Source organism: Coregonus clupeaformis, unplaced genomic scaffold, assembly GCF_020615455.1.
Source record: "Coregonus clupeaformis isolate EN_2021a unplaced genomic scaffold, ASM2061545v1 scaf0702, whole genome shotgun sequence".
NCBI classification, from domain to species: Eukaryota; Metazoa; Chordata; class Actinopteri; order Salmoniformes; family Salmonidae; genus Coregonus; species Coregonus clupeaformis.
This window is the reverse complement of record NW_025534157.1, coordinates 175,209-200,595: the sequence shown is the minus strand read 5'-3', so window position 1 is coordinate 200,595 and position 25,387 is coordinate 175,209. Positions and strand designations below refer to the sequence as shown.

Below are 25,387 nucleotides of genomic sequence, written 5' to 3'. Positions count from 1 at the left end.
AACACTGTACCACCAGTAACACTGTACCACTAGTAACACTAGTAACACTGTACCACCAGTAGCACCAGTAACACTGTACCACCAGTAACACTGTAACACTGTACCACCAGTAACACTGTAACACTGTACCACCAGTAACACTGTACCACCAGTAATACTGTACCACCAGTAACACTGTACCACCAGTAACACTGTAACACCAGTAACACTGTACCACTAGTAACACTGTACCACTAGTAACACTGTACCACCAGTAACACTGTACCACCAGTAACACTGTACAGCCAGTAACACTGTAACACCAGTAACACTGTACCACTAGTAACACTGTACCACTAGTAACACTGTACCACCAGTAACACTGTACCACCAGTAACACTGTACCACCAGTAACACTGTAATACTGTACCACTAGTAACACTGTAACACCAGTAACACTGTACCACTAGTAACACTGTACCACCAGTAACACCAGTAACACTGTACCACTGTAACACTGTACCACCAGTAACACTGTAACACTGTACCCCTAGTAACACTGTACCATCAGTAACACTGTACCATTTACATTTCAGTCATTTAGCAGACGCTCTTATCCAGAGCGACTTACAGTTAGTGGGAATCGAACCCACAACCCTGGCGTTGCAAGCGCCATGCTCTACCAACTGAGCTACAGGGGACCTGTAACACTGTACCACCAGTAACACCAGTAACACTGTACCACAAGTAACACTGTACCACTAGTAACACTGTAACACCAGTAACACTGTAACACTGTACCACCAGTAACACTGTACCACTAGTAACACTGTAACACTAGTAACACTGTACCACTAGTAACACTGTAACACCAGTAACACTGTACCACCAGTAACACTGTACCACCAGTAACACTGTAACACTGTACCACCAGTAACACTGTACCACTAGTAACACTGTACCACCAGTAACACTGTACCACCAGTAACACCAGTAACACTGTACCACTGTAACACTGTACCACCAGTAACACTGTAACACTGTACCCCTAGTAACACTGTACCACCAGTAACACCAGTAACACTGTACCACTGTAACACTGTACCACCTGTAACACTGTACCACCAGTAACACTGTAACACTGTACAACTAGTAACACTGTACCACCAGTAACACCAGTAACACTGTACCACTGTAACACTGTACCACCTGTAACACTGTACCACCAGTAACACTGTACCACTAGTAACACTGTACCACTAGTAACACTGTAACACCAGTAACACTGTACCACCAGTAACACTGTACCACCAGTAACACTGTAACACTGTACCACTAGTAACACTGTACCACCAGTAACACCAGTAACACTGTACCACTGTAACACTGTACCACCAGTAACACCAGTAACACTGTACCACTGTAACACTGTAACACCAGTAACACTGTACCACCAGTAACACTGTACCACCAGTAACACTGTACCCCTAGTAACACTGTACCAACATTAACACTGTACCATCAGTAACACTGTACCATTTACATTTCAGTCATTTAGCAGACGCTCTTATCCAGAGCGACTTACAGTTAGTGGGAATCGAACCCACAACCCTGGCGTTGCAAGCGCCATGCTCTACCAACTGAGCTACAGGGGACCTGTAACACTGTACCACCAGTAACACCAGTAACACTGTACCACCAGTAACACTGTACCACTAGTAACACTGTAACACCAGTAAAATTGTACCACCAGTAACACTGTACCACCAGTAACACTAGTAACACTGTACCACTAGTAACATTGTACCACCAGTAACACTGTACCACCAGTAATACTGTACCCCCAGTAACACTGTACCACCAGTAACACTGTACCACCAGTAACATTAGTAACACTGTACCACCAGTAACACTGTACCACTAGTAACACTGTAACACCAGTAACACTGTACCACCAGTAACACTGTACCACTAGTAACACTGTACCACTAGTAACACTGTAACACTGTACCACTAGTAACACTGTACCACTAGTAACACTGTAACACTGTACCACCAGTAACACTGTACCACTAGTAACACTGTACCACTAGTAACACTGTACCACCAGTAACACTGTACCACCAGTAACACTGTACCACTAGTAACACTGTACCAATAGTAACACTGTAACACCAGTAACACTGTAACACTGTACCACTAGTAACACTGTACCACCAGTAACACTGTACCACCAGTAACACTGTACCACCAGTAACACTGTACCACCAGTAACACTGTACCACTAGTAACACTGTACCACCAGTACCACCAGTAACACTGTACCACCAGTAACACTGTACCACCAGTAACACTGTACCACCAGTAACACTGTACCACCAGTAATACCAGTAACACTGTACCAACAGTAACACTGTACCACCAGTAACACTGTACCACCAGTAACACCAGTAACACTGTACCACTAGTAACACTGTACCACCAGTAACACTGTACCACCAGTAACACTGTACCATCAGTAACACTGTACCACTAGTAACACTGTACCACTAGTAACACTGTAACACTAGTAACACTGTACCACCAGTAACACTGTACCACCAGTAACACTGTAACACTGTACCACCAGTACCACTAGTAACACTGTAACACTGTAACACTGTGCCACCAGTAACACTGTGCCATCAGTAACACTGTACCACTAGTAACACTGTAACACTAGTAACACTGTACCACCAGTAACACTGTACCACTAGTAACACTAGTAACACTGTACCACCAGTAACACCAGTAACACTGTACCACCAGTAACACTGTACCACTAGTAACACTGTAACACTGTACCACCAGTAACACTGTACCACCAGTAACACTGTACCACTAGTAACACTGTACCACCAGTAACACTGTGCCACCAGTAACACTGTACCACCAGTAACACTGTACCACCAGTAACACTGTACCACCAGTAACACTGTAACACTAGTAACACTGTACCACCAGTAATACTGTACCACCAGTAACACTGTACCACCAGTAACACTGTAACACCAGTAACACTGTGCCACCAGTAACACTGTACCACTAGTAACACTAGTAACACTGTACCACCAGTAACACCAGTAACACTGTACCACTAGTAACACTGTAACACTGTACCACCAGTAACACTGTACCACTAGTAACACTGTACCACCAGTAACACTGTACCCCCAGTAACACTGTACCACCAGTAACACTGTACCACCAGTAACACTGTACCACCAGTAACACTGTACCACTAGTAACACTAGTAACACTGTACCACCAGTACCACCAGTAACACTGTACCACCAGTAACACTGTACCACTAGTAACACTAGTAACACTGTACCACCAGTAACACCAGTAACACTGTACCACCAGTAACACTGTACCACTAGTAACACTGTAACACTGTACCACCAGTAACACTGTACCACTAGTAACACTGTACCACCAGTAACACTGTACCACCAGTAACACTGTACCACTAGTAACACTGTAACACCAGTAACACTGTACCACTAGTAACACTGTACCACTAGTAACACTGTAACACTGTACCACCAGTAACACTGTACCACTAGTAACACTGTACCACTAGTAACACTGTACCACCAGTAACACTGTACCACCAGTAACACTGTACCACCAGTAACAATGTACCACCAGTAACAATGTACCACCAGTAACACTGTACCACCAGTAACACTGTACCACAAGTAACACGTTACCACCAGAAACACTCTACCACTAGTAACACTGTACCACCAGTAACACTGTACCACCAGTAATACTGTACCACCAGTAACACTGTACCACCAGTAATACTGTAACACCAGTAACACTGTACCACCAGTAACACTGTACCACCAGTAACAATGTAACACTGTACCACCAGTAACACTGTACCACCAGTAACACTGTACCACCAGTAACACTGTAGCACCAGTAACACCAGTAACAATGTACCACCAGTAACACTGTACCACCAGTAACACTGTACCACCAGTAACACTGTACCACCAGTAACACTGTAACACTGTACCACTAGTAACACTGTAACACTGTACCACTAGTAACATTGTAACACTGTACCACTAGTAACACTGTACCACCAGTAACACTGTAGCACCAGTAACACCAGTAACAATGTACCACCAGTAACACTGTACCACTAGTAACACTGTAACACTGTACCACTAGTAACACTGTACCACTAGTAACATTGTAACACTGTACCACTAGTAACACTGTACCACCAGTAACACTGCACCACCAGTAACACTGTACCACTAGTAACATTGTAACACTGTACCACTAGTAACACTGTACCACTAGTAACACTGTACCACCAGTAACACTGTAGCACCAGTAACACCAGTAACAATGTACCACCAGTAACACTGTACCACCAGTAACACTGTACCACCAGTAACACTGTACCACCAGTAACACTGTAACACTGTACCACTAGTAACACTGTAACACTGTACCACTAGTAACATTGTAACACTGTACCACTAGTAACACTGTACCACTAGTAACACTGTACCACCAGTAACACTGTAGCACCAGTAACACCAGTAACAATGTACCACCAGTAACACTGTACCACTAGTAACACTGTAACACTGTACCACTACTAACACTGTACCACTAGTAACATTGTAACACTGTACCACTAGTAACACTGTACCACCAGTAACACTGTACCACCAGTAACACTGTACCACTAGTAACATTGTAACACTGTACCACTAGTAACACTGTACCACTAGTAACACTGTAGCACCAGTAACACCAGTAACACTCTACCACTAGTAACACTGTAACACTGTACCACTAGTAACACTGTACCACCAGTAACACTGTAACACTGTACCACCAGTAACACTGTAACACCAGTAACACTGTACCACCAGTAACACTGTACCACCAGTAACACCAGTAACACTGTACCACCAGGAACACTGTACCAATGTACCACAAGTAACAATGTACCACCAGTAACACTGTACCACCAGTAATACTGTACCACCAGTAACACCAGTAACACTGTACCACCAGGAACACTGTACCACTGTACCACCAGGAACACTGTACCACCAGTAACACCAGTAACACTGTACCACCAGTAACACTGTACCACCAGGAACACTGTACCACTGTACCACCAGTAACACTGTACCACTGTACCACCAGTAACACTGTAACACTGTACCACTAGTAACACTGTACCACCAGTAACACTGTCCCACCAGTAACACTGTACCACCAGTAACACCAGTAACAATGTACCACCAGTAACACTGTACCACCAGTAACACTGTACCACTGTACCACCAGTAACACTGTACCACCAGTAACACTGTACCACCAGTAACACTGTACCACTGTACCACCAGTAACACTGTACCGCTGTACCGCCAGTAACACTGTACCACTAGTAACACTGTACCACCAGTAACACTGTACCACCAGTAACACTGTACCACTGTACCACCAGTAACACTGTACCACCAGTAACACTGTACCACCAGTAACACTGTACCACTGTACCACCAGTAACACTGTACCACCAGTAACACTGTACCGCCAGTAACACTCTACCACCAGTGACACTGTACCACTGTACCACCAGTAACACTGTACCACCAGTAACACTGTACCACTGTACCACCAGTAATACTGTACCACTGTACCACCAGGATAAATGCTGGAGGTGACCTGTGTGACCCGTTAACCCAAAAAGCCTTCTAGCGCACAAGAACAGTGATATTTCAAGACGGGTGATGGCCCTTACAGGTGCCACCAGTGACGGTATTGCAGATGATTATATGGGTACTTACCAAGTCTTTGTCTCCGTCTCCAGGGTTACAGCCCCAGATGGCTGATACAATGTATCCAGGCTGGGTTAGTGTCTCTGTCGCTATAGGTCAACATGGTGGCAACAGAGTCCAGAACACCCAGTCTATAGGTCAACATGGTGGCAACAGAGTCCTGTACCTCCAGAACACCCAGTCTTGCAACCATGTTTTTCTCCATATTGACCCTGTTCTTATGGGCAATCACACAAAAATGAACAAATACATTGGGTTTAAAATACTGACAATTTTCCGTCTGTAGGTGGTTGCAGTTTCTGGTCCAAGCATCTCTATCTGTTCCTCTGTATGAACACCACGTTGAATGTTCCCACGATTGGCAACATCATTTTTCCAGATCTATGAAAACAGACGGATAAATAAATAAATAATATTTATTTCTACAGCTACCTAGGACAGAAAGGGTTGGCATTCTGCATCTGCCTGCAGGTGTTGATGCCAATACACAGCACACAGTCAGCAGTAGGTGCTGGTGGGCTGCACAAAGCATCCCTGGTGATGAGAGGGAGGATATGGACGTCAGTGGCAGTAGGTGCTGGTGGGCTGCACAAAGCATCCCTGGTGATGAGAGGGAGGATATGGACGTCAGTGGCAGGAGGTGCTGGTGGGCTGCACAAAGCATCCCTGGTGATGAGGGAGGATTACGTCAGTGGCAGGAGGTGCTGGTGGGCTGCACAAAGCATCCCTGTGATGAGAGGGAGGATTACGTTCATAGGTGCTTCTGCAAAAGCATCTTTAAAATGCCAGTCAGGAGGTGCTTCTGCACAAAGCATCCCTGGTGATGAGAGGATTGATCAGTCAGAGGGCTGGTGTGCCAAAGCATCCCTGGTGATGAGGGATAATCAGTGGCAGGAGGTGCTGGTGGGCTGCACAAAGCATCCCTGGTGATGAGAGGGAGGATATGGACGTCAGTGGCAGTAGCCAAATGTTTAGGCTATTGATAACATGAAAGATACATGACTGGGTGTATTGACAATGTAAAATCTACAAAAATCTACTTACAGAATAGCATCTACCTGCTTTAGCCAGCGTGGCCTGTCAAATGCCAAGATTACATTTTCCAGGAACTTCTGGACTAGCGTCTTGGCATTGCCCCACAGGAGGCTTAGCTGAAGCCGCCCAATGTCACCAAGAGCATCCAGGTGAAAGTGATCAATCATGGTCTGTAAAATACACTACCGGTCAGAAGTTTTAGAACACCTACTCATTCAAGGGTTTTTCTTTATTTTTTTTACTATTTTCTACATTGTAGAATAATAGTGAAGACATCGAACTATGAAAAAACACATGGAATCATGTAGTAACCAAAAAAAGTGTTAAACAAAACTAAATATATTTTATACTGGAGATTCTTCAAATAGCCACCCTTTGCCTTGATGACAGCTTTGCACACTCTTGGCATTCTCTCAATCAGCTTCACCTGGAATGCTTTTCCAACTGTCTTGAAGGAGTTCCCACATATGCTGAGCACTTTTTGGCTGCTTTTCCTTCACTCTGCAGTCTGACTCATCCCAAACCATCTCAATTTGGTTGAGGTTGGGGGATTGTGGAGGCCAGGTCATCTGATGCAGCACTCCATCACTCTCCTCCTTGGTCAAATAGCCCTTAAACAGCCTGGAGGTGTGTTGGGTCATTGTCCTGTTGAAAAACAAATGATAGTCCCACTAAGCCCAAACCAGATGGGATGGTGTATCGCTCCAGAATGCTGTGGTAGCCATGCTGGTTAAGTGTGCCTTGCATTCTTCTAAATAAATCACAGACAGTGTCACCAGCAAAGCAACCCCACACCATAACACCTTCTCCTCCATGCTTTACCATGGGAAATACCAAGGAGGCCTACAAACCTGACTCAGTTACATCAGCTCTGTCAGGATTTAAACAATTTAAAGGCAATGTTACCAAATACTAATTGAGTGTATGTAAACTTCTGACCCACTGGGAATGTGATGAAAGAAATAAAAGCTAAAATAAATCATTCTCTCTACTATTATTCTGACATTTCACACAAGTGGTGATCCTAACTGACATAAAACAGGGCATTTTTACTAGGATTAAATGTCTGGAATTGTGAAAAACTGAGTTTAAATGTATTTGGGTAAGGTGTATGTAAATCTCCGACTTCAACTGTATATAATATAATGTATATAATAATATATATAATATATCATATTAAAATATATGTCATATTATAATATATAATGTCATGATTATATAATATATAATATAATAATATATAATGTAATAATATAATCTGCTTTCCAGCTCTGAGGACATAGTGGTGAAACTGAGCGGCTGTCAGCTGACTATGGATAATAATAAAAATAGTAAATGTAAACGCAGAAAGGACTACCTGATGATGATAATAATAGTATGGTGGTGTAATGTACTTATATAAAAATACTTTTAAGTACTACTTAAGTAGTTTTGGGGGGAATCTGAATTGAGAATTCTGTACTTTATGTTACTATTTATATTTTGACAACTTTACTTTTATTCCACTAAATTCTTTATGAACATATGTACTTTTTACTCCATACATTTTTTCCTGACACCCAAAACTACTCGTTACATTTGGAATGCTCAGGCAGGACAGCAATATGGTCCAATTCACACACCATCAATATAACCTGATATCATCATCAATATAACCTGATATCATCATCAATATAACCTGTCATCCCTACTACCTGCCTCATTACATTTACATTTTAGTCATTTAGCAGACGCTCTTATCCAGAGACTTACAGTTAGTGAGTGCATACATTTTACATTTTCATAAATACTTTGTAAGTGATGTCTGAGTAAATAAAATAAAATCGAGAACATAGTCTGGTTTTATGGCTTAATATTAGAATAATAGAATTTGATGTATAGCTTTTACTTTTACTCAAGTATGACAATTTTTGTGCTTTTTCCACCACTGTACTTAAGTATATTTGACACCAGATACTTTTAGACTTTTACTTAAGTAGTATATTTACTGGGTGACTTTCAGTTTTACTTGAGTCATTTTCTGTTAAGGTACAGTATCTTTACTTTTACTCAAGTATGAACATTTAGTACTTTTTCCACCACTGGTAATATAATATAATCTACAGTGCCTTCAGAAAGTATTTACACCCCTTGACTTTTGTGCATTAATATCTAACAATTTCACAACATACACCCAATACCCTGTGTTGAGGATCAGTATATTGGAGGTGTTGTTTCCTACCTTCACCACCTGGGGGCGGCCCGTCAGGAAGTCCAGGTTCAGACCCAGGGCCCCGAGCTTAATGATGATCTTGGAGGGTACTATGGTGTTGAAGGCTGAGCTATAGTCAATGAACAGTGGTCCTCTGTAGCTCAATTGGTAGAGCATGGCGCTTGTGACGCCAGGGTAGTGGGTTCGATCCCCGGGACCACCCATACGTAAAAATTTATGCATGCATGACTGTAAGTCGCTTTGGATAAAAGCGTCTGCTAAATGGCATATTATTATTATTATTATTATTATTATTATTATTATTATTATTAACAGCATTCTTACATAGGTATTCCTCTTGTCCAGATGGGATAGGGCAGTGTGCAGTGTGATGGCGATTGCATCATCTGTGGATCTATTGGGACGGTATCTAAATTGCATTAGGTTTAGGGTGTCGGGTAAGGTGGAGGTGATATGATCCTTAACTAGCCTCTCAAAGCACTTCATGATGACAGAGGTTAGTGCTACGGGGCGATAGTCATTTAGTTCAGTTACCTTTGCTTTTTTTGGTACAGGAACAATGGTGGGCACCTTTTAAGAAAGTGGGGACAGCAGACTGGGAAAGGGAGAGATTGAATGTGTCCGTGAACACTCCAGCCAGCTGCTCTGCGAATGCTCTGAGGACGCGGCTAGGAATGCCGTCTGGGCCGGCAGCCTTGCGGGGGTTAACACGCTTAAATCTCTTACTCACGTCAGCCACGGAGAAGGAGAGCTCACAGTCCTCGGGAGCAGCCTACTTCGGTGGCATTGTGTTATTCTCAAAGCGGGCAAAGAAGGTGTTTAGCTTGTCCGGGAGCAAGACGTCGGTGTCCGTGACGTGGCTGGTTTTTCCAGCCCGACAGGATGCTCTCAATTGTGCATCTGTAAAAGTGTGTGAGGGTTTTAGGTGACAGGCCACATTTCTTCAGCCTCCTGAGGTTGAAGAGGCTCTGTTGCGCCTTCTTCACCACACTGTCTGTGTTGGTGGACCATTTCAGATTGTCAGTGATATGTACGCCAAGGAACTTAAAACGTTCCACCTTCTCCACTGCGGTCCCGTCGATGTGGATAGGGGGGTGCACCCTCTACTGTTTCCTGAAGTCCACGATCAGCTCCTTTGTTTTGTTGATGTTGAGTGAGAGGTTATTTTCCTGGCACCACACTCCCTGAGCCCTCACCTCCTCCCTGTAGGCTGTCTCGTCATTGTTGGTAATCAAGCCTACTACTGTTGTGTCGTCTGCAAACTTGATGATTGAGTTGGAGGCGTGCTTGGCCACGCAGTCATGGGTGAACAGGGAGTACAGGAGGGGGCTGAGCACGCACCCTTGTGGGGCCCCAGTGTTGAGGATCAGCGAAGTGGAGGTGTTGTTGCCTATCTTAATTATGAGCTTGGAGGGTACTATGTTGAATTCTGAGCTATAGTCAATGAACAGCATTCTTACATAGGTATTCCTCTTGTCCAGATGGGATAGGGCAGTGTGCAGTGTGATTGCATCGTCTGTGGATCTATTGGGGCAGTAAGCAAATTGAAGTGGGTCTAGGGTGATAGGTAAGGTAGAGGTGATATGATCCTTGACTAGCCTCTCAAAGCACTTCATGATGACAGAGGTGAGTGTTACGGGTCGATTGTTATTTAGTTCAGTTACCTTTTGCTTCTTGGGTTCAGGAACAATGGTGGAAATCTTGAAGCATGTGGGAACAGCAGACTGGGAAAGGGAGAGATTGAATATATCCGTAAACACACCAGCCAGCTGGTCTGCACATGCTCTGAGGACGCGGCTAGGGATGCCATCTGGGCCGGCAGCCTTGCGGGGGTTAACATGCTTAAATGTCTTACTCACGTCGGCAACGGAGAAGGAGAGCCCACAGTCCTTGGTAATGGGCCTCGTCAGTGGCACTGTGTTATCCTCAAAGCGGGCGAAGAAGGTGTTTAGCTTGTCTGGAAGCGAGACGTCGGTGTCTGCGACGTGGCTGGTTTTCCCTTTGTAGTCCGTGATTGTCTGTAGACATTGTCTGTAACATATGTAGCCTAAGGAACAAGGTTCTTGAAATCGATAACTTATTAACATATTGCTAGTAACAGATGACATTCTATCTCTGAAACTCACTTAGATAATACCTTTGATGATACAGTGGTAGCAATACAAGGTTATAACATTTACAGAAAAGACAGGAATGCCAACGGGGGCGGTGTTGCGGTCTATATTCAGAGCCACATTCCTGTAAAGCTTAGAAAGGATCTCATGTTAACCCACCACCTCGATTCGGTCTCATGTAGCAAAATTTGGAAATAGTGTTTTTTACATTGGATAAAAGTAGGGACTCAGAGCTAGAAAATTGTATATCATACACTGCAGTTGAGGAACAATGGGAAAGTAATTCTGCTTTGAAAGTTGATCAACTTGTAACTCCACTTTTGAGAAAATGGCTCTTGAATATTTTGGTAAACCTACTGGAGAGCTCTTCTTTGTCTACAGCCATTCAGCATCGTTCACTCCCTCTTAAGCCTTAGCCCCACCCATCTCTTTAAGGATTCACATGTGAGGCCATGTGGTAAACACACACTATATCAAATAAAATCTAACTTAATTTGTCACATGCACAGGATACAGAAGGTGTAAACGGTACAGTGAAATGGTTAATTGCATAGTAGTCATATCAAAAACAAAAAGTGTCTAGATACAGTGCCTTCAGAAAGTATTCAGACCCCTTGATTTTTCCACATTTTGTTAGGTTTCAGCCTTATTCTAAAATTGATTAAATAGTTTTTTCCCCTCATCAATCTACACACAATACCCCATAATGACAAAGCAAAAACAGGTTTTTAGAAGTTTTTGCTAATTTATATAAAATAAAATAAAAATGGAAATATCACATTTACATAAGTATTCAGACCCTTTACTTTGTTGAAGCACCTTTGGCAGCGATTACAGCCTTGAGTCTTCTTGGATATGACGCTACAAGCTCGGCACACCTGTATTTGTGGAGTTTCTCCCATTCTTCTCTGCAGATCCTCTCAAGCTCTGTCAGGTTGGATGGGGAGCTTTGCTGCACAGCTATTTTCAGGTCTCTCCAGAGACGTTCGATCGGTTCAAGTCTGGGCTCTGGCTGGGCCTCTCAAGGTAATTCAGAGACTTGTCCCGAAGCCACTCCTGCGTTGTCTTGGCTGTGTGTTTAGGGTCGTTGTCCTGTTAACCTTGGCCCCAGTCTGAGGTCCTGAGCGCTCTGGAGCAGGTTTTCATCAAGGATCTCTCTGTACTTTGCTCCATTCATATTTGCCTTGATCCTGACTAGTCTCCCAGTCCCTGCCACTGAAAAACATCCCCACAGCATGATGCTGCCACCACCATGCTTCACCGTAGGGATGGTGCCAGTTTCCTCCAGATATGACGCTTGGCATTCAGGCAAAGGGTTCAATCTTGGTTTCATCAGACCAGAGCATCTAGTTTCTCATGGTCTGAGAGTCTTTAAGTGCCTTTTGGGAAACTCTAAGCAGGCTGTCATGGGCCAGCTCTAGGAAGCGCCTTGTTGGTCCCAAACTTCTTAAATGGAAGCCACTGTGTTCTTGGGGACCTTCAATGCTGCAGAAATGTTTTGGTAACCCTTCCCCAGATCTGTGCCTCAACACAATCCTGTCTCGGAGCTCTACGGACAATTCCTTCGACCTCATGGCTTGGTTTTTGCTCTGACATGCACTGTCAACTATGGAACCTTATATAGACAGTTATGTGCCTTTCCAAATCATGTCCAATCCATTGTATTTACCACAGGTGGACTCCAATCAAGTTGTAGAAACATCTCAAGGATGATCAATGGAAACAGGATGCACCTGAGCTCAATTTTGAGTCTCATAACAAAGGGTCTGAATACTGTAAATAAGGTATTTCTGTTTTTTCTGTTTAATACATTTGCAAACATTTCCAAAAACCTGTTTTCGCTTTGTCATTATGGGGTATCGTGTGTAGATTGCTAAGGATTTAAAAAAATGTAAAACATTTTAGAATAAGGCTGTAACATAACAAAATGTGGAAAAAGTAAACGGGTCTGAATACTTTCCGAAGGCGCTGTACATATACTGTATTTACATACCATATTTATAAAATATTTTTACTTATTAGATGACGCTTACCCGACACACTTGTCTAAATTGAGTCTTTTGTTTAGACATGTAGGTAGCTAGCTACTGTAGCTAGCTAAACAATGAACCGGCATAATGCCAACTCATACTAATACCAATACAAACATTGTCATATCTGTAGTATGAATCTGCAGGTAGCTAAAGCTAACCAACTAGGTTCAATGTTAGTTAGCTAACATTAGGCTATAACTAGCAATGCAAATGGATTTCTGATTTGAAAACTATTACTACACAGATCATAGATGTAACGTTAGCTAGCGAGCCAGGAAGCTAACATTTTCTAGGTAACTTTAACTTTAACTTGCAATGAAAACGACTTTCTGACAAAATTAGAAACGTATATCTGAAAATGTAGCTAGACCCATATACATGGATGAACGCTTCACGGCAGGCTGGAATCATTTAACTCCATTTTGTTTGTAGCTACATCTTGTTTGGCCAGTGTTGTGTCAAGTCACTCCGGTTCACACTGACCTGGCGTGTGCAGAAGGTAGCCCATCACTTTTTCCAACTGATCTGTCGATAGCTAAATTCAGGGCGTCAATGTTGTTGAGAACAGCAGCAAAACCTTTGTAGTTCTCGATGTCTAACATTATATCTTTCAAAAAACAACGTGGTAGAAAGGACTATAAACACATACTGAGCAGCTCACGTTATATACAGAAGCATGCTACATGGCAGACCAACGCAAACTCATCTCCCGGCATGTCCAGCTCATCCTTTATCCGAGCCAATCATGGCTAGCGGGAAGGTTCCTATCTTTTTCATTAGCTAAACCAACTAGGCTCGTAATTTAACACATGTATTTGTATTTACGGATGAAATATACGTTTGTTATTAAGGCACGTGAAAGTTCACATGTTCCAGAAGGCATTTCTGCCAAAAAAGCATTTTGATAAAAAATGTATGTTTACGTTCAAATGCCTCTCCTGTGAAGTAGTGAGGGATGTTTTCCGGGTGACCCAAGTATTGATTAGCTTAGAGGTATATCTTCTGGGTGACCCAAGTATTGACTAGCTTAGAGGTATATATTTTGGGTGATTTCAATATTGACTAGCTTTCATCAAGCTTCCCACTCAAGAAAAAGCTTCAAACTGTAACCAGTGCCTGCAACCTGGTTCAGATTATCAGTCAACCTACCAGGGTAGTTACAAACAGCACTGGAATGAAATCATCAACATGTATTGATCACATCTTTACTAATGCTGCAGAAATGTGCTTTAAAGCAGTATCCAAATCCATTGGATGTAGTGATCACGATATAGTAGCCATATCTAGGAAAACCAAAGTTCCAAAGGCTGGGCCTAATATTGTGTATAAGAGGTCATACAATATATTTTGTAGTTATTCTTATGTTGATGATGTAAATAATATTTGTTGGTCCGTGGTGTGTAATGAGGAGCAAACAGACACTGCACTTGACACATTTATGAAATGTGTTTATTCCAGTTACTATTAAGCATACACCCATTAAGGAAATGACTGTAAAAACGGTTAAATCCCTGTGGATTGATGAGGAATTTAAAAATTGTATGGTTGAGAGAAATGAGGCAAAAGGTATGGCAAATAAGTCTGGCAGCACAACCAATTGGTAAACATATTGCAAATTGATAAATCATGTGACGAAACGAAATAAAAAGAATTAGAAACCACACTATGAAACAAAGATAAATGACATAAAGAATGATAGTAAAAGGTTTTTTAAATGAAATTTTGGGCAAAACTCGGCTCTAGCATTCAATGAGTCAGATGGTTAATTCATCACAAAACCCACTGAAATTGCCAACTACTTTAATTTTGTTTTAATTGGCAAGATTACCTAATTTAGGCATGACATGCCAGCAACAAATGCTGACACTACACATCCAAGTATAACTGACCAAATTATGAAAGACAAGCATTATAATTGCGGACGATATTGTCACTCCTATTTGCCATATCTTCAATCTAAGCCTACAAGAAAGTGTGTGTGTCAGGCCTGGAGGGAAGCAAATCCAAGAATAGTAAAGCTCCCTAGTAAATCTGACCAATCAGCCCGTTACCAACCCTTAGTAAACCTTTGTAAAGAATGGTGTTTGACCAGATACAATGCTATTTTACAGTAAACAAATTGACAACAGACTTTCAGCATGCTTATAGGGAAGGGCATTCAACAAGCACGGCACTTATACAAATGACTGATGATTGGCTGAGAGAAATTGATGATAAAAAGATTGTGGGGGCTGTTTTGTTAGACTTCAGTGTGGATTTTGACATTATCGATCATAGTCTGCTGCTGGAAAAACGTATGTGTTATGGCTTTACACCCCCTGCTATATTGTGGATAAAGAGTTACCTGTCTAACAGAACACAGAGGGTGTTCTATAATGGAAGCCTCCGACATAATCCAGGTAAAATCAGGAATTCCCCAGGGCAGCTGTCTAGGTCCCTTTTTATATATTTTTACTGATGACATGCGTAAAGCCAGTGTGTCTATGTATGCAGATGTCTCAACACTATACACATCAGCTACCACAGCAAGTGAAATCACTACAACACTTAACAAAGAGCTGCAGTCAGTTTCAGAATGGGTTGCAAGAAATAAGTTTGTCCTAAATATTTCTAAAACTTAAAGCATTGTATTTGGGACAAATCATTCACTAAACCCTAAACCTAAACTAAATCTTGTAATAAATAATGTGGAAATTGAGCAAGTTGAGGAGACTAAACTGCTTGGAGTAACCCTGGATTGTAAACTGTCATGGTCACAACATATTGATACAACAGTAGCTAAGATGGGGAGAAGTCTGTCCATAATAAAGCGCTGCTCTACCTTCTTAACAACACTATCAACACTACAGGCCCTAGTTTTGTCACACCTGAACTACTGTCCAGTCGTGTGGTCAGGTGCCACAAAGAGGGATTACAATTGGCTCAGAACAGGGCAGCACGGCTGGCCCTTAAATGTACACGGAGAGCTAACATTAATAATATGCATGTCCATCTCTCCTGGCTCAAAGTAGAGGAGAGATTGACTTCATCACTACTTGTTTTTGTAAGAAGTATTGACATGCTGAATGCAACGAGCTGTCTGTTTTTAAACTACTAGCACACAGCACGGACACCCATGCATACCCAACAAGACATGCCACCAGAGGTCTCTTCACAATCCCCAAGTCCAGAAGAGACTATGGGAGGCGCACAGTACTACATAGAGCCATGGCTACATGGAACTCTATTCCACATCAAGTAACTCAGGAACTGAAGAAGGACTACAACATTCTCTTGAACTCCCTTGTTTGCACAGGGAAGAGATCAGTCATCTCTGGCCCCCTGCCGTGCTATAGAAGGGGTTGGGAATGTTACAGCTGCCTCGCCTAAACGAGTTCCTGAAGAAACTCTGCAAAGACAGGAATGTCTCCTTTTGTGACAATTTTGACTTGCTGTGGGAGCAACCAAGACTTTTTAAAAGAGACAGGATTCACCCTAACCACAGGGGATCCAGGATTATCTCAGTCAACAGAGAACTGCTTAAGAGGCTGACGGTCTGGGTTTGGTAGCTCTCCAGTCCTCCCTGTCATAATTAACAACAGAGGACATGGAAATCATATTTTATATCCCAGAGAAATAGATGTGCAGTCAATGTAAGTAACCTAATCTATGTTCCTTTAACTGTTAGCTGCAATAATCATATGCACATAGAACTTAATTCCACTGTTTGCACTGAAACGGTCTGTCTTAGGAAGAAGCCCGCTGTGGGCAGCCCACTCAGTACCATTGACTCAGATGTACATGTCACTGACTGTCACACTAAAAACAAACAAGCAACCCAGAAAAGGACTAAAAATAGCCCATATTAACATATGTAGCATGAGAAACAAGGTTTATGAAATTGACAACTTATTTAACATCAGAACACATTCATATTCTGGCCATATCTCTGAAACACACTTAGATAATTCATTTGATGATGCAGTAGTAGCTATACATGTTTATAGAATATATAGGAAAGATAGAAATGCAACTGGAGGAGTTGTTGCCATGTCCTGTACGTCCAGAGTCATATTCCTGTGAGGCTGAGAGAGGATCTCATGTCAGATGATGTGGAAGTAATATGCCTCACCTAAAGCCCATTCTCGTAGGAAGTTGCTATAGACCACCAAGTGGTAAAAGTCAATATTTGTACTATATGTGTGAAATGTTGGATAATGTATGTGATCTCAACAGAGAGGTTTTCTGTGTGACCTAAGTATTTACTGGTTGTCATCAACTCAAAAAGAAAAAAAAGCTGACAAGATTAGCAAACTGAGGCATGACATGCAAAAAATAAATGCTGACCATTCATATTCATGGACCAAATAATGAGACAACCACTGTTCCACAAAGTGGGTGTGGAAAAGGTGAAAAGGACAAACCACCTGGTACCGACAACATGGAGGTTAAGGACAAACCACCTGGTACCGACAACATGGAGGTTAAGGACAAACCACCTGGTACCGACAACATGGAGGTTAAGGACAAACCACCTGGTACCGACAACATGGAGGTTAAGGACAAACCACCTGGTACCGACAACATGGAGGTTAAGGACAAACCACCTGGTACCGACAACATGGAGGTTAAGGACAAACCACCTGGTACCGACAACATGGATGGTAAATTGCTGAGGTTGGTAGCTGAACACATTGTGACTCCTGTTTGCCACATCTTCAATTTAAGCCTAGAAGACGGTGTGTGCCCTCAGACATGGAGGGAGGCAAAGGTCATTCCACTACCCAAGAATAGCAGAGCACCCTTTAATGGTTCAAACAGCAGACCAATCAGCCTGTTACCGGTGCTTAGCAAACTTTTAGATTTTTTTTGGGGGGGGATCAAACACAAAGTTATTTTACAGAAAAAAAATTAACAACAGACTTTCAGCATGCTTTTAGGGAAGGCAGCTCAACATGCTCGGCACTGACACAAATTACTAATGATTGGCTGAAAGAAATTGATAGTAAGAAGATTGTGGGAGCTGTTTTGTTACACTTCATTGCAGCTTTCGATATGATTGATAATAACCTATTGCTGAAAATACGTAGGTGTTATGGATTTGCATCCTCTGCCTTATTATGGAATTGAGAGTTACCTATCTAATAGAACACAGAGGGTTTTCATTAATGCATCAAAGCTGGGACCGAGAGACTGAAAAACAGCTTCTATCTCAAGGCCATCAGACTGTTAAATAGCCATCACTAGCACATTAGAGGCTGCTGCTGCCTATTGAAATCACTGGCCACTTTAAGAAATGGAACACTAGTCACTTTAATAATGTTTACATATCTTGCATCACTCATCTCATATGTATATACTGCATTCTATTCTACTGTATCTTAGTCCATGCCGCTCTGTCATTGCTTGTCCATATATGTATATATTCTTAAATCCCATTCCTTACTAGATTTGTGTGTATTGGGTATATGTGAAATTTAGATATTACTTGTTAGATTTTACTGCACTGTTGGAGCTAGAAGCACAAGCATTTCGCTACACCCGCTATAACATCTGCTAAACACGTTTATGTGACAAATAAAATTTGATTTGAATTAATGGAAGCCTCTCTAATGCAAATTCAGTTGAGTGTGGTGTACCGCAGGGCAGCCGGCTAGGGCCATTATTGTTTTCTGTTTTTACCAATGACCTTCCACTGACCTTGAATAAAGCCTTTGTGTCTGTATGTGTCTGATGTATGAAAAAAAAAAATTATGCACTCACTAACTGTAAGTCGCTCTGGATAAGAGCGTCTGATAAATGACTAAAATGTAAATGTGTCCAGGTACGCTGACGACCCAACAGTATACACATTGGCTGCAACAGTAAAATAAATAACTGACACCCTTAACATAGAGCTCCAGTCAGTTTTAGAATAGGTAACTAGCAATAGGCTGGTGCTAAATATCTCAAACTATAAGCATCGTTTTTGGGACAAATCACTCGCTCAATGCTAAACCTCGTTTAGGTCTATTATTATTGAATAATGTGGCTAAACTGCTGGGTGTAACCCTAGAGAGCAAGCTTTCATGGTCAAAACACATAGACTCAATGGTTTCTAAAATGGGAAGAGGTCTGTCCATGATAGGGCGTTGCTCTGCCTTCTTGACATCTTAGTCGACCAGACAGGTCCTACAGGCCCTAGTTTTGTCACACCTGGACTACTGCCCAGCTGTGTGGTCATGTGCGGCAAAGAGGGACATAGGTAAATTGCATTTGGTCCAGAACAAAGCAGCACGTATCGCACTTAGATGTACACGGAGGGAAAGTGTCAGTAACATGCATATATAATTTGCAAATATTGTACAATCCAGGTGTGCAAAGCTCTTAGAGACCCAGAAAGACTCACAGCTGGAATCACTGCCAAAGGGGATTCTAACATGTACTGACTCAGGGGTGTGAATACTTATGTAAATGAGATATTTCTGTATTTTATCTTCAGTAAATTTGCAAAAAACATTTAAACATGTTTTCACTTTGTCATCATGGGGTATTGTGTTTAGATGGATGAGAAAAATATATATATATTTAATCCATTTTGAATTCAGGCTGTAACACAAAATGTGGAATAAGTCAAGGGGTATGAGTACTTTCTGAAGGCACTGTAATTTAATCTCTGTTTTCCAGCTCTGAGGACATTGTGGTGAAGCTGAACGGCAGTCAGCTGACTATGGACTACGTGGAGGAGTTTGGTTTTAACGAGCCGATCCTGGTCCTGAAGAAGGACGGTCTGGGGATGTCCATGCCTGCTCCTACCTTCTACATCAGTGATGTGGAGAACCACGTTGGTATGTATAGTCCTGTCTCTGTCTACTGCTCTAAAACTGGGGATGTCCACATTCTACACATTCTACATTTACGTCAGGACCTCTGTCTCTAAATAACTCATTGTTTTCCTACAGTAAGTTACGTAGAACTACTTTACTTTTTCATCAGATGGAGAATCTTTCTCTCCCTCTCTCTTGGTAGCAAATTTATTTTTTTGGTGCCAGCGCACAGCTTTTCATATCACTCAATCCAGGTGTGAGGTGCTACGTTGTCTAAATAACTCAACTGGCTAGTTTGCCTGTCTGTAAAGAGAAGGGCGGGCTGTACGTTGATCCTGCTGCTCTGATTGGATAGAGCGACGCTGTATTTCTCCGTCCATTCGCTTCAGAATTTCACACGATCACTTCTCCTGGCCTGATTCTGTCTGATCATTTAGATGACTTCTGCCTCCTGTTAGCCTGCTACTATAATACATCAATAGGCGAGGAAATTTGCCGGCAAGCTATCAATGTGCATAATACATCATATCTAACAAGCGGGGCGAGGGTAGGTAAAAAGATTAAACGCTGATTAGGGTGACCATCACATTGGCAACCAAACAATCATGTCCTGCATTTTATCAACAAATTCAAACACCACTAATTTAGATTTTTTTGTTGTTGACATTCCAACATGTCTCAGTCACGTTGCGCTTATGAAAATATATATCATCAGGATGTGGTAGCTTACTGGTGATAAACAGTCCAATCGTTGTTGAGATCTGATATTCCGCGCAGCGCAAGAGGAGACATAGACCGATGTCATAGGCCTATCACCAACCAATCACATTTCTCAAATCCTTTTGGCCTAAATTCCAGCTAAACTTGGAGAGGACAGTAAATACTATATCTATATATACTAATACAAAGCTTCTGGCTTCTGATGAAGCGCTACAAGGAGCCCTATTAGACTGAAAGATAGAAGGTCATTTCGTCAAACGTGTGACCATGCTCATTAGTTCCTCAATCAACATATTTGCTGCTACTTGACTCAGTCCCGTTTTAAAAGTCTCCCTTCCTAACTGTTTTACATTCCCTGAGACCAACCAGAAATGTTTCCTTGGCCAAATATTCCCAGATTGTCATAAAACAGCCATACAGGCTGGTAGCTTAGTGGTTAAAAGTGTTGTGCCAGTAACCAAAAGGTTGCTGGTTCTAATCCCAGAGCCGCCTAGGTGAAAAATCTGTCTGTGCCCTTGAGCAAGACACTTAACCCTAATTGCTCCTGTAAGTCGCTCTGGATAAGAGCGTCTGCTAAATGACTAAAATGTAAATGTAAATTTGCGCTAGGCTACCTGCCCCTCAATTAGCTGCCGGAGCCGCCCCTTCTCACAATGTTCCGCAAAATCATCCTGTTGTCCCATATTTGTGTATTTTAAATGTAGTCACCCTATATCAACTGTCAATTTACGGATACGATTACAAACACTAGTGTGGCCAGGTTGACACCCCCCTAGAGGTTACTACTTTGCTGACAGGAACCAGTAGTAATATGATTATTCCACCAGAGAGCGCTGCTGTCTGCTGTTTAGATCTAGAGCTCTGGTGACACTAATACTTCTCCTGCTTTCTACTGAGCAGCCTAGTTAGCAACACATCTGCTACTTCTGCTTTCTACTGAGAAGCCTAGTTAGCAACACATTTGCTACTCTGCTTTCTACTGAGCAGCCTAGTTAGCAACACATCTGCTACTCTGCTTTCTACTGAGCAGCCTAGTTAGCAACACATCTGCTACTCTGCTTTCTACTGAGCAGCCTAGTTAGCAACACATCTGCTACTCTGCTTTCTACTGAGCAGCCTAGTTAGCAACACATCTGCTACTCTGCTTTCTACTGAGCAGCCTAGTTAGCAACACATCTGCTACTCTGCTTTCTACTGAGCAGCCTAGTTAGCAACACATTTCATCAACTCATTGCCATTTAAAGACTCACTATTGATTTTCTGTTGTATTTTATGTATAATGAAGTTCCATTGAACTGTTTGTATGAGTCACTCCCAGGTCCAGACGTGGGTGTGGATGTCATGGATGTGACCAAGCAGACTGACAGTAAGATGAAGCTCAAGGAGTTTGTAGATTACTACTACAGCACCAACAGGAAGAAAGTATTAAACGTTATCAACCTCGAGTTCTCTGACACAAGGTAGGCACACACACCTGAGAGCTACACAGACAAGTTATCATATTAAACATTATTTTATTGTCAAACTAATTATTATGAATTTAAACCATTAAGATGATAATAATATTATAATATTAATATTAACCCCTATTTATTTTATATTATATTTTTTATGCTATTGTAGTGGCATGATTTTAATAGTCTTTATTAATCTCTCTCTCTCTCTCAGGATGGACAGTATAGTTGAGAGCCCTCAGATTGTGCGGAGGTTGTCGTGGGTAGAGAACTACTGGCCAGACGACGCTCTCCTGGGGAAACCTAAAGTCACCAAGTACTGTCTGATCTGTGTTAAAGACAGCTATACTGACTTCCACATCGAGTGTGGAGGGGCCTCCGTCTGGTACCACGTACTCAAGGTATAATAACCTTATTTATTAAGGTACTGTAATGTCTGGTACCACGTACTCAAGGTATAATAACCTTATTTATTAAGGTACTGTAATGTCTGGTACCACGTACTCAAGGTATAATAACCTTATTTATTAAGGTACTGTAATGTCTGGTACCACGTACTCAAGGTATAATAACCTTATTTATTAAGGTACTGTAATGTCTGGTACACGTACTCAAGGTATAATAACCTTATTTATTAAGGTACTGTAATGTCTGGTACCACGTACTCAAGGTATAATAACCTTATTTATTAAGGTACTGTAATGTCTGGTACCACGTACTCAAGGTATAATAACCTTATTTATTAAGGTACTGTAATGTCTGGTACCACGTACTCAAGGTATAATAACCTTATTTATTAATTCACTTTATTTATTAAGGTACTGTAATGTCTGGTACAACATACTCAAGGTTTTGATGTGATTTATTAGGATCCCCATTAGCCGACGCCAATGGAGACAGCTAGTCTTACTGGGGTCCGACACAACTAAAAATACGTTACAGACAAAATACGTTTCAATTTACATACATTTAAAAACATTAACATGTAGTGTGTGTGCATCTATCAGTTCCACATACATGTCAGTACATGCACACAACAAGTAGGTCACATGGGGGAGAAGCGTTGTGCCGTGAGGTGTTGCTTTATTAGTTTTTTGAAACCAGGTTTGCTGTTCGCTTGCGCTATATAAGATGAAAGGGATTTCCATGCACTCATGGCTCTGTATAATACTGTACGTTTTCTTGAATTTGTTCTGGACCTGGGAACTGTGAAAAGATCCCTGATGGCATGTCTGGTAGGGTAAGTGTGTGTGTCAGAACTGTTTGTAAGATGACTATGCAAACTATTTGGAATTTCCAATACAATACAATACAATACAAGAAGTGACACAGTCTCTCCTGAATTCTTAGCCAAGAGAGACTGGCATGCATAGTATTAATACTAGCCCTCTGATTACAATGAAGAGCAAGACGTGCTGCTCTGTTCTGGGCCATCTGCAGCTTAACTAGGTCTTTGCAGCACTAGGCCATATGACTGGACAATAATCAAGAAAATATTAAACTAGAGCCTGCAGGACTTGTTTTGTGAAGTGTGGTGTCAAAAAAGTAGAGCATCTCTTTATTATGGACAGACCTCTCCCCATCTTCACAACCATTGAATCTACAGTGCAAAAACAAGTTTTTAGACATTTTTGCAAAAGTATTCAGACCATTTTACTCAGTACTTTGTTGAAGCACCTTTGGCAGCGATAACAGCCTCGAGTCTTCTTGGGTATGATGCTACATAATTGGAACACCTGTATTTGGGGAGTTTCTACCATTCTTCTCTGCAGATCCTCTCAAGCTCTGTCAGGTTGGATGGGAGAGCGTCGCTGCACAGCTATTTTCAGGTCTCTCCAGAGATGTTAGATCGGGTTCAAGTCCAGCCTCTGGCTGGGCCACTCAAAGGACATTCAGACACTTGTCCCGATGCCACTCCTGCGTTGTCTTGGCTGTGTGCTTAGGGTCGTTGCCTTGTTGTAAGGTGAACCTTCGCCCCAGTCTGAGTGCTCTGGAGCAGGTTTTCATCAAGGATCTCTCTGTTCTCTCTGCTCCAGAGTGCTCAGGACCTCAGACTGGGGTGAAGGTTCACCTTCCAACAGGGCAACGACCCTAAGCACACAGCCAAGACAACGCAGGAGTGGCTTCGGGACAAGTCTCAGGTGTGCCAAGCTTGTAGCATCATACCCAAGAAGACTTGAGGCTGTAAAGGGTCTGAATACTTATGTAAATGTGATATTTAAGTTGTTTTGTTTTAATAAATTAGCTAAAATCTCTAAAAAACAGTTTTTGCTTTGTCATTATGGGGTATTGTGTGTAGATTGAAAAAGCAATTGAATCCATTATAGAATAAGGCTGTAACGTAACAAAAGGTTGAGAGTCAAGGGGTCTGAATACTTTCCCAAGGCGCACAGTATGTCGCACAGCATGAGGCAAATGATTGTCACACCAGATACTGACTGGTTTTCTGATCCCCACCCCCTACCTTTTTTTAAGGTTTCTGTGACCAACAGATGCATATCTGCATTCCCAGTCAAGTGAAATCCATAGATTAGGGCCTAATGAATTTCTTTCAGTAAAATCTTTGAACTTGTTGCATTTTGCATTTGTTTTTGTTAAGTATATATTAATATGGGCTATTTTCAGCCCTTTCCTGTGCAGCTTGTCAGATACATAATATACACTGCTCAAAAAAATTAAGGGAACACTTAAACAACACAATGTAACTCCAAGTCAATCACACTTCTGTGAAATCAAACTGTCAATTTAGGAAGCAACACTGATTGACAATACATTTCACATGCTGTTGTGCAAATGGAATAGACAACAGGTGGAAATTATAGGCAATTAGCAAGACACCCCCAATAAAGGACTGTTTTTGCAGGTGGTGACCACAGACCACTTCTCAGTTCCTATGCTTCCTGGCTGATGTTTTGGTCACTTTTGAATGCTGGCGGTGCTTTCACTCTAGTGGTAGCATGAGACGGAGTCTACAACCCACACAAGTGGCTCAGGTAGTGCAGCTCATCCAGGATGGCACATCAATGCGAGCTGTGGCAAGAAGGTTTGCTGTGTCTGTCAGCGTAGTGTCCAGAGCATGGAGGCGCTACCAGGAGACAGGCCAGTACATCAGGAGACGTGGAGGAGGCCGTAGGCGGGCAACAACCCAGCAGCAGGACTGTTACCTCCGCCTTTGTGCAAGGAGGAGCAGG

At 42.1% G+C, this 25,387-nt stretch overlaps 1 protein-coding gene across 1 annotated transcript in view; it reads left to right on the top strand.

Moving 5' to 3' along the window:
• LOC121575388 (lysine-specific demethylase phf2) overlaps positions 1 to 25,387 on the top strand; it is a 199,830-nt gene that overhangs the window by 40,301 nt on the left and 134,142 nt on the right. Inside the window, exons 4-6 of the mRNA XM_045216399.1 lie at positions 19,883 to 20,043; positions 22,061 to 22,202; positions 22,411 to 22,597. Of these exons, the coding sequence (XP_045072334.1) occupies positions 19,883 to 20,043; positions 22,061 to 22,202; positions 22,411 to 22,597 (490 nt within the window). The remainder of the gene's footprint in view (positions 1 to 19,882; positions 20,044 to 22,060; positions 22,203 to 22,410; positions 22,598 to 25,387) is intronic.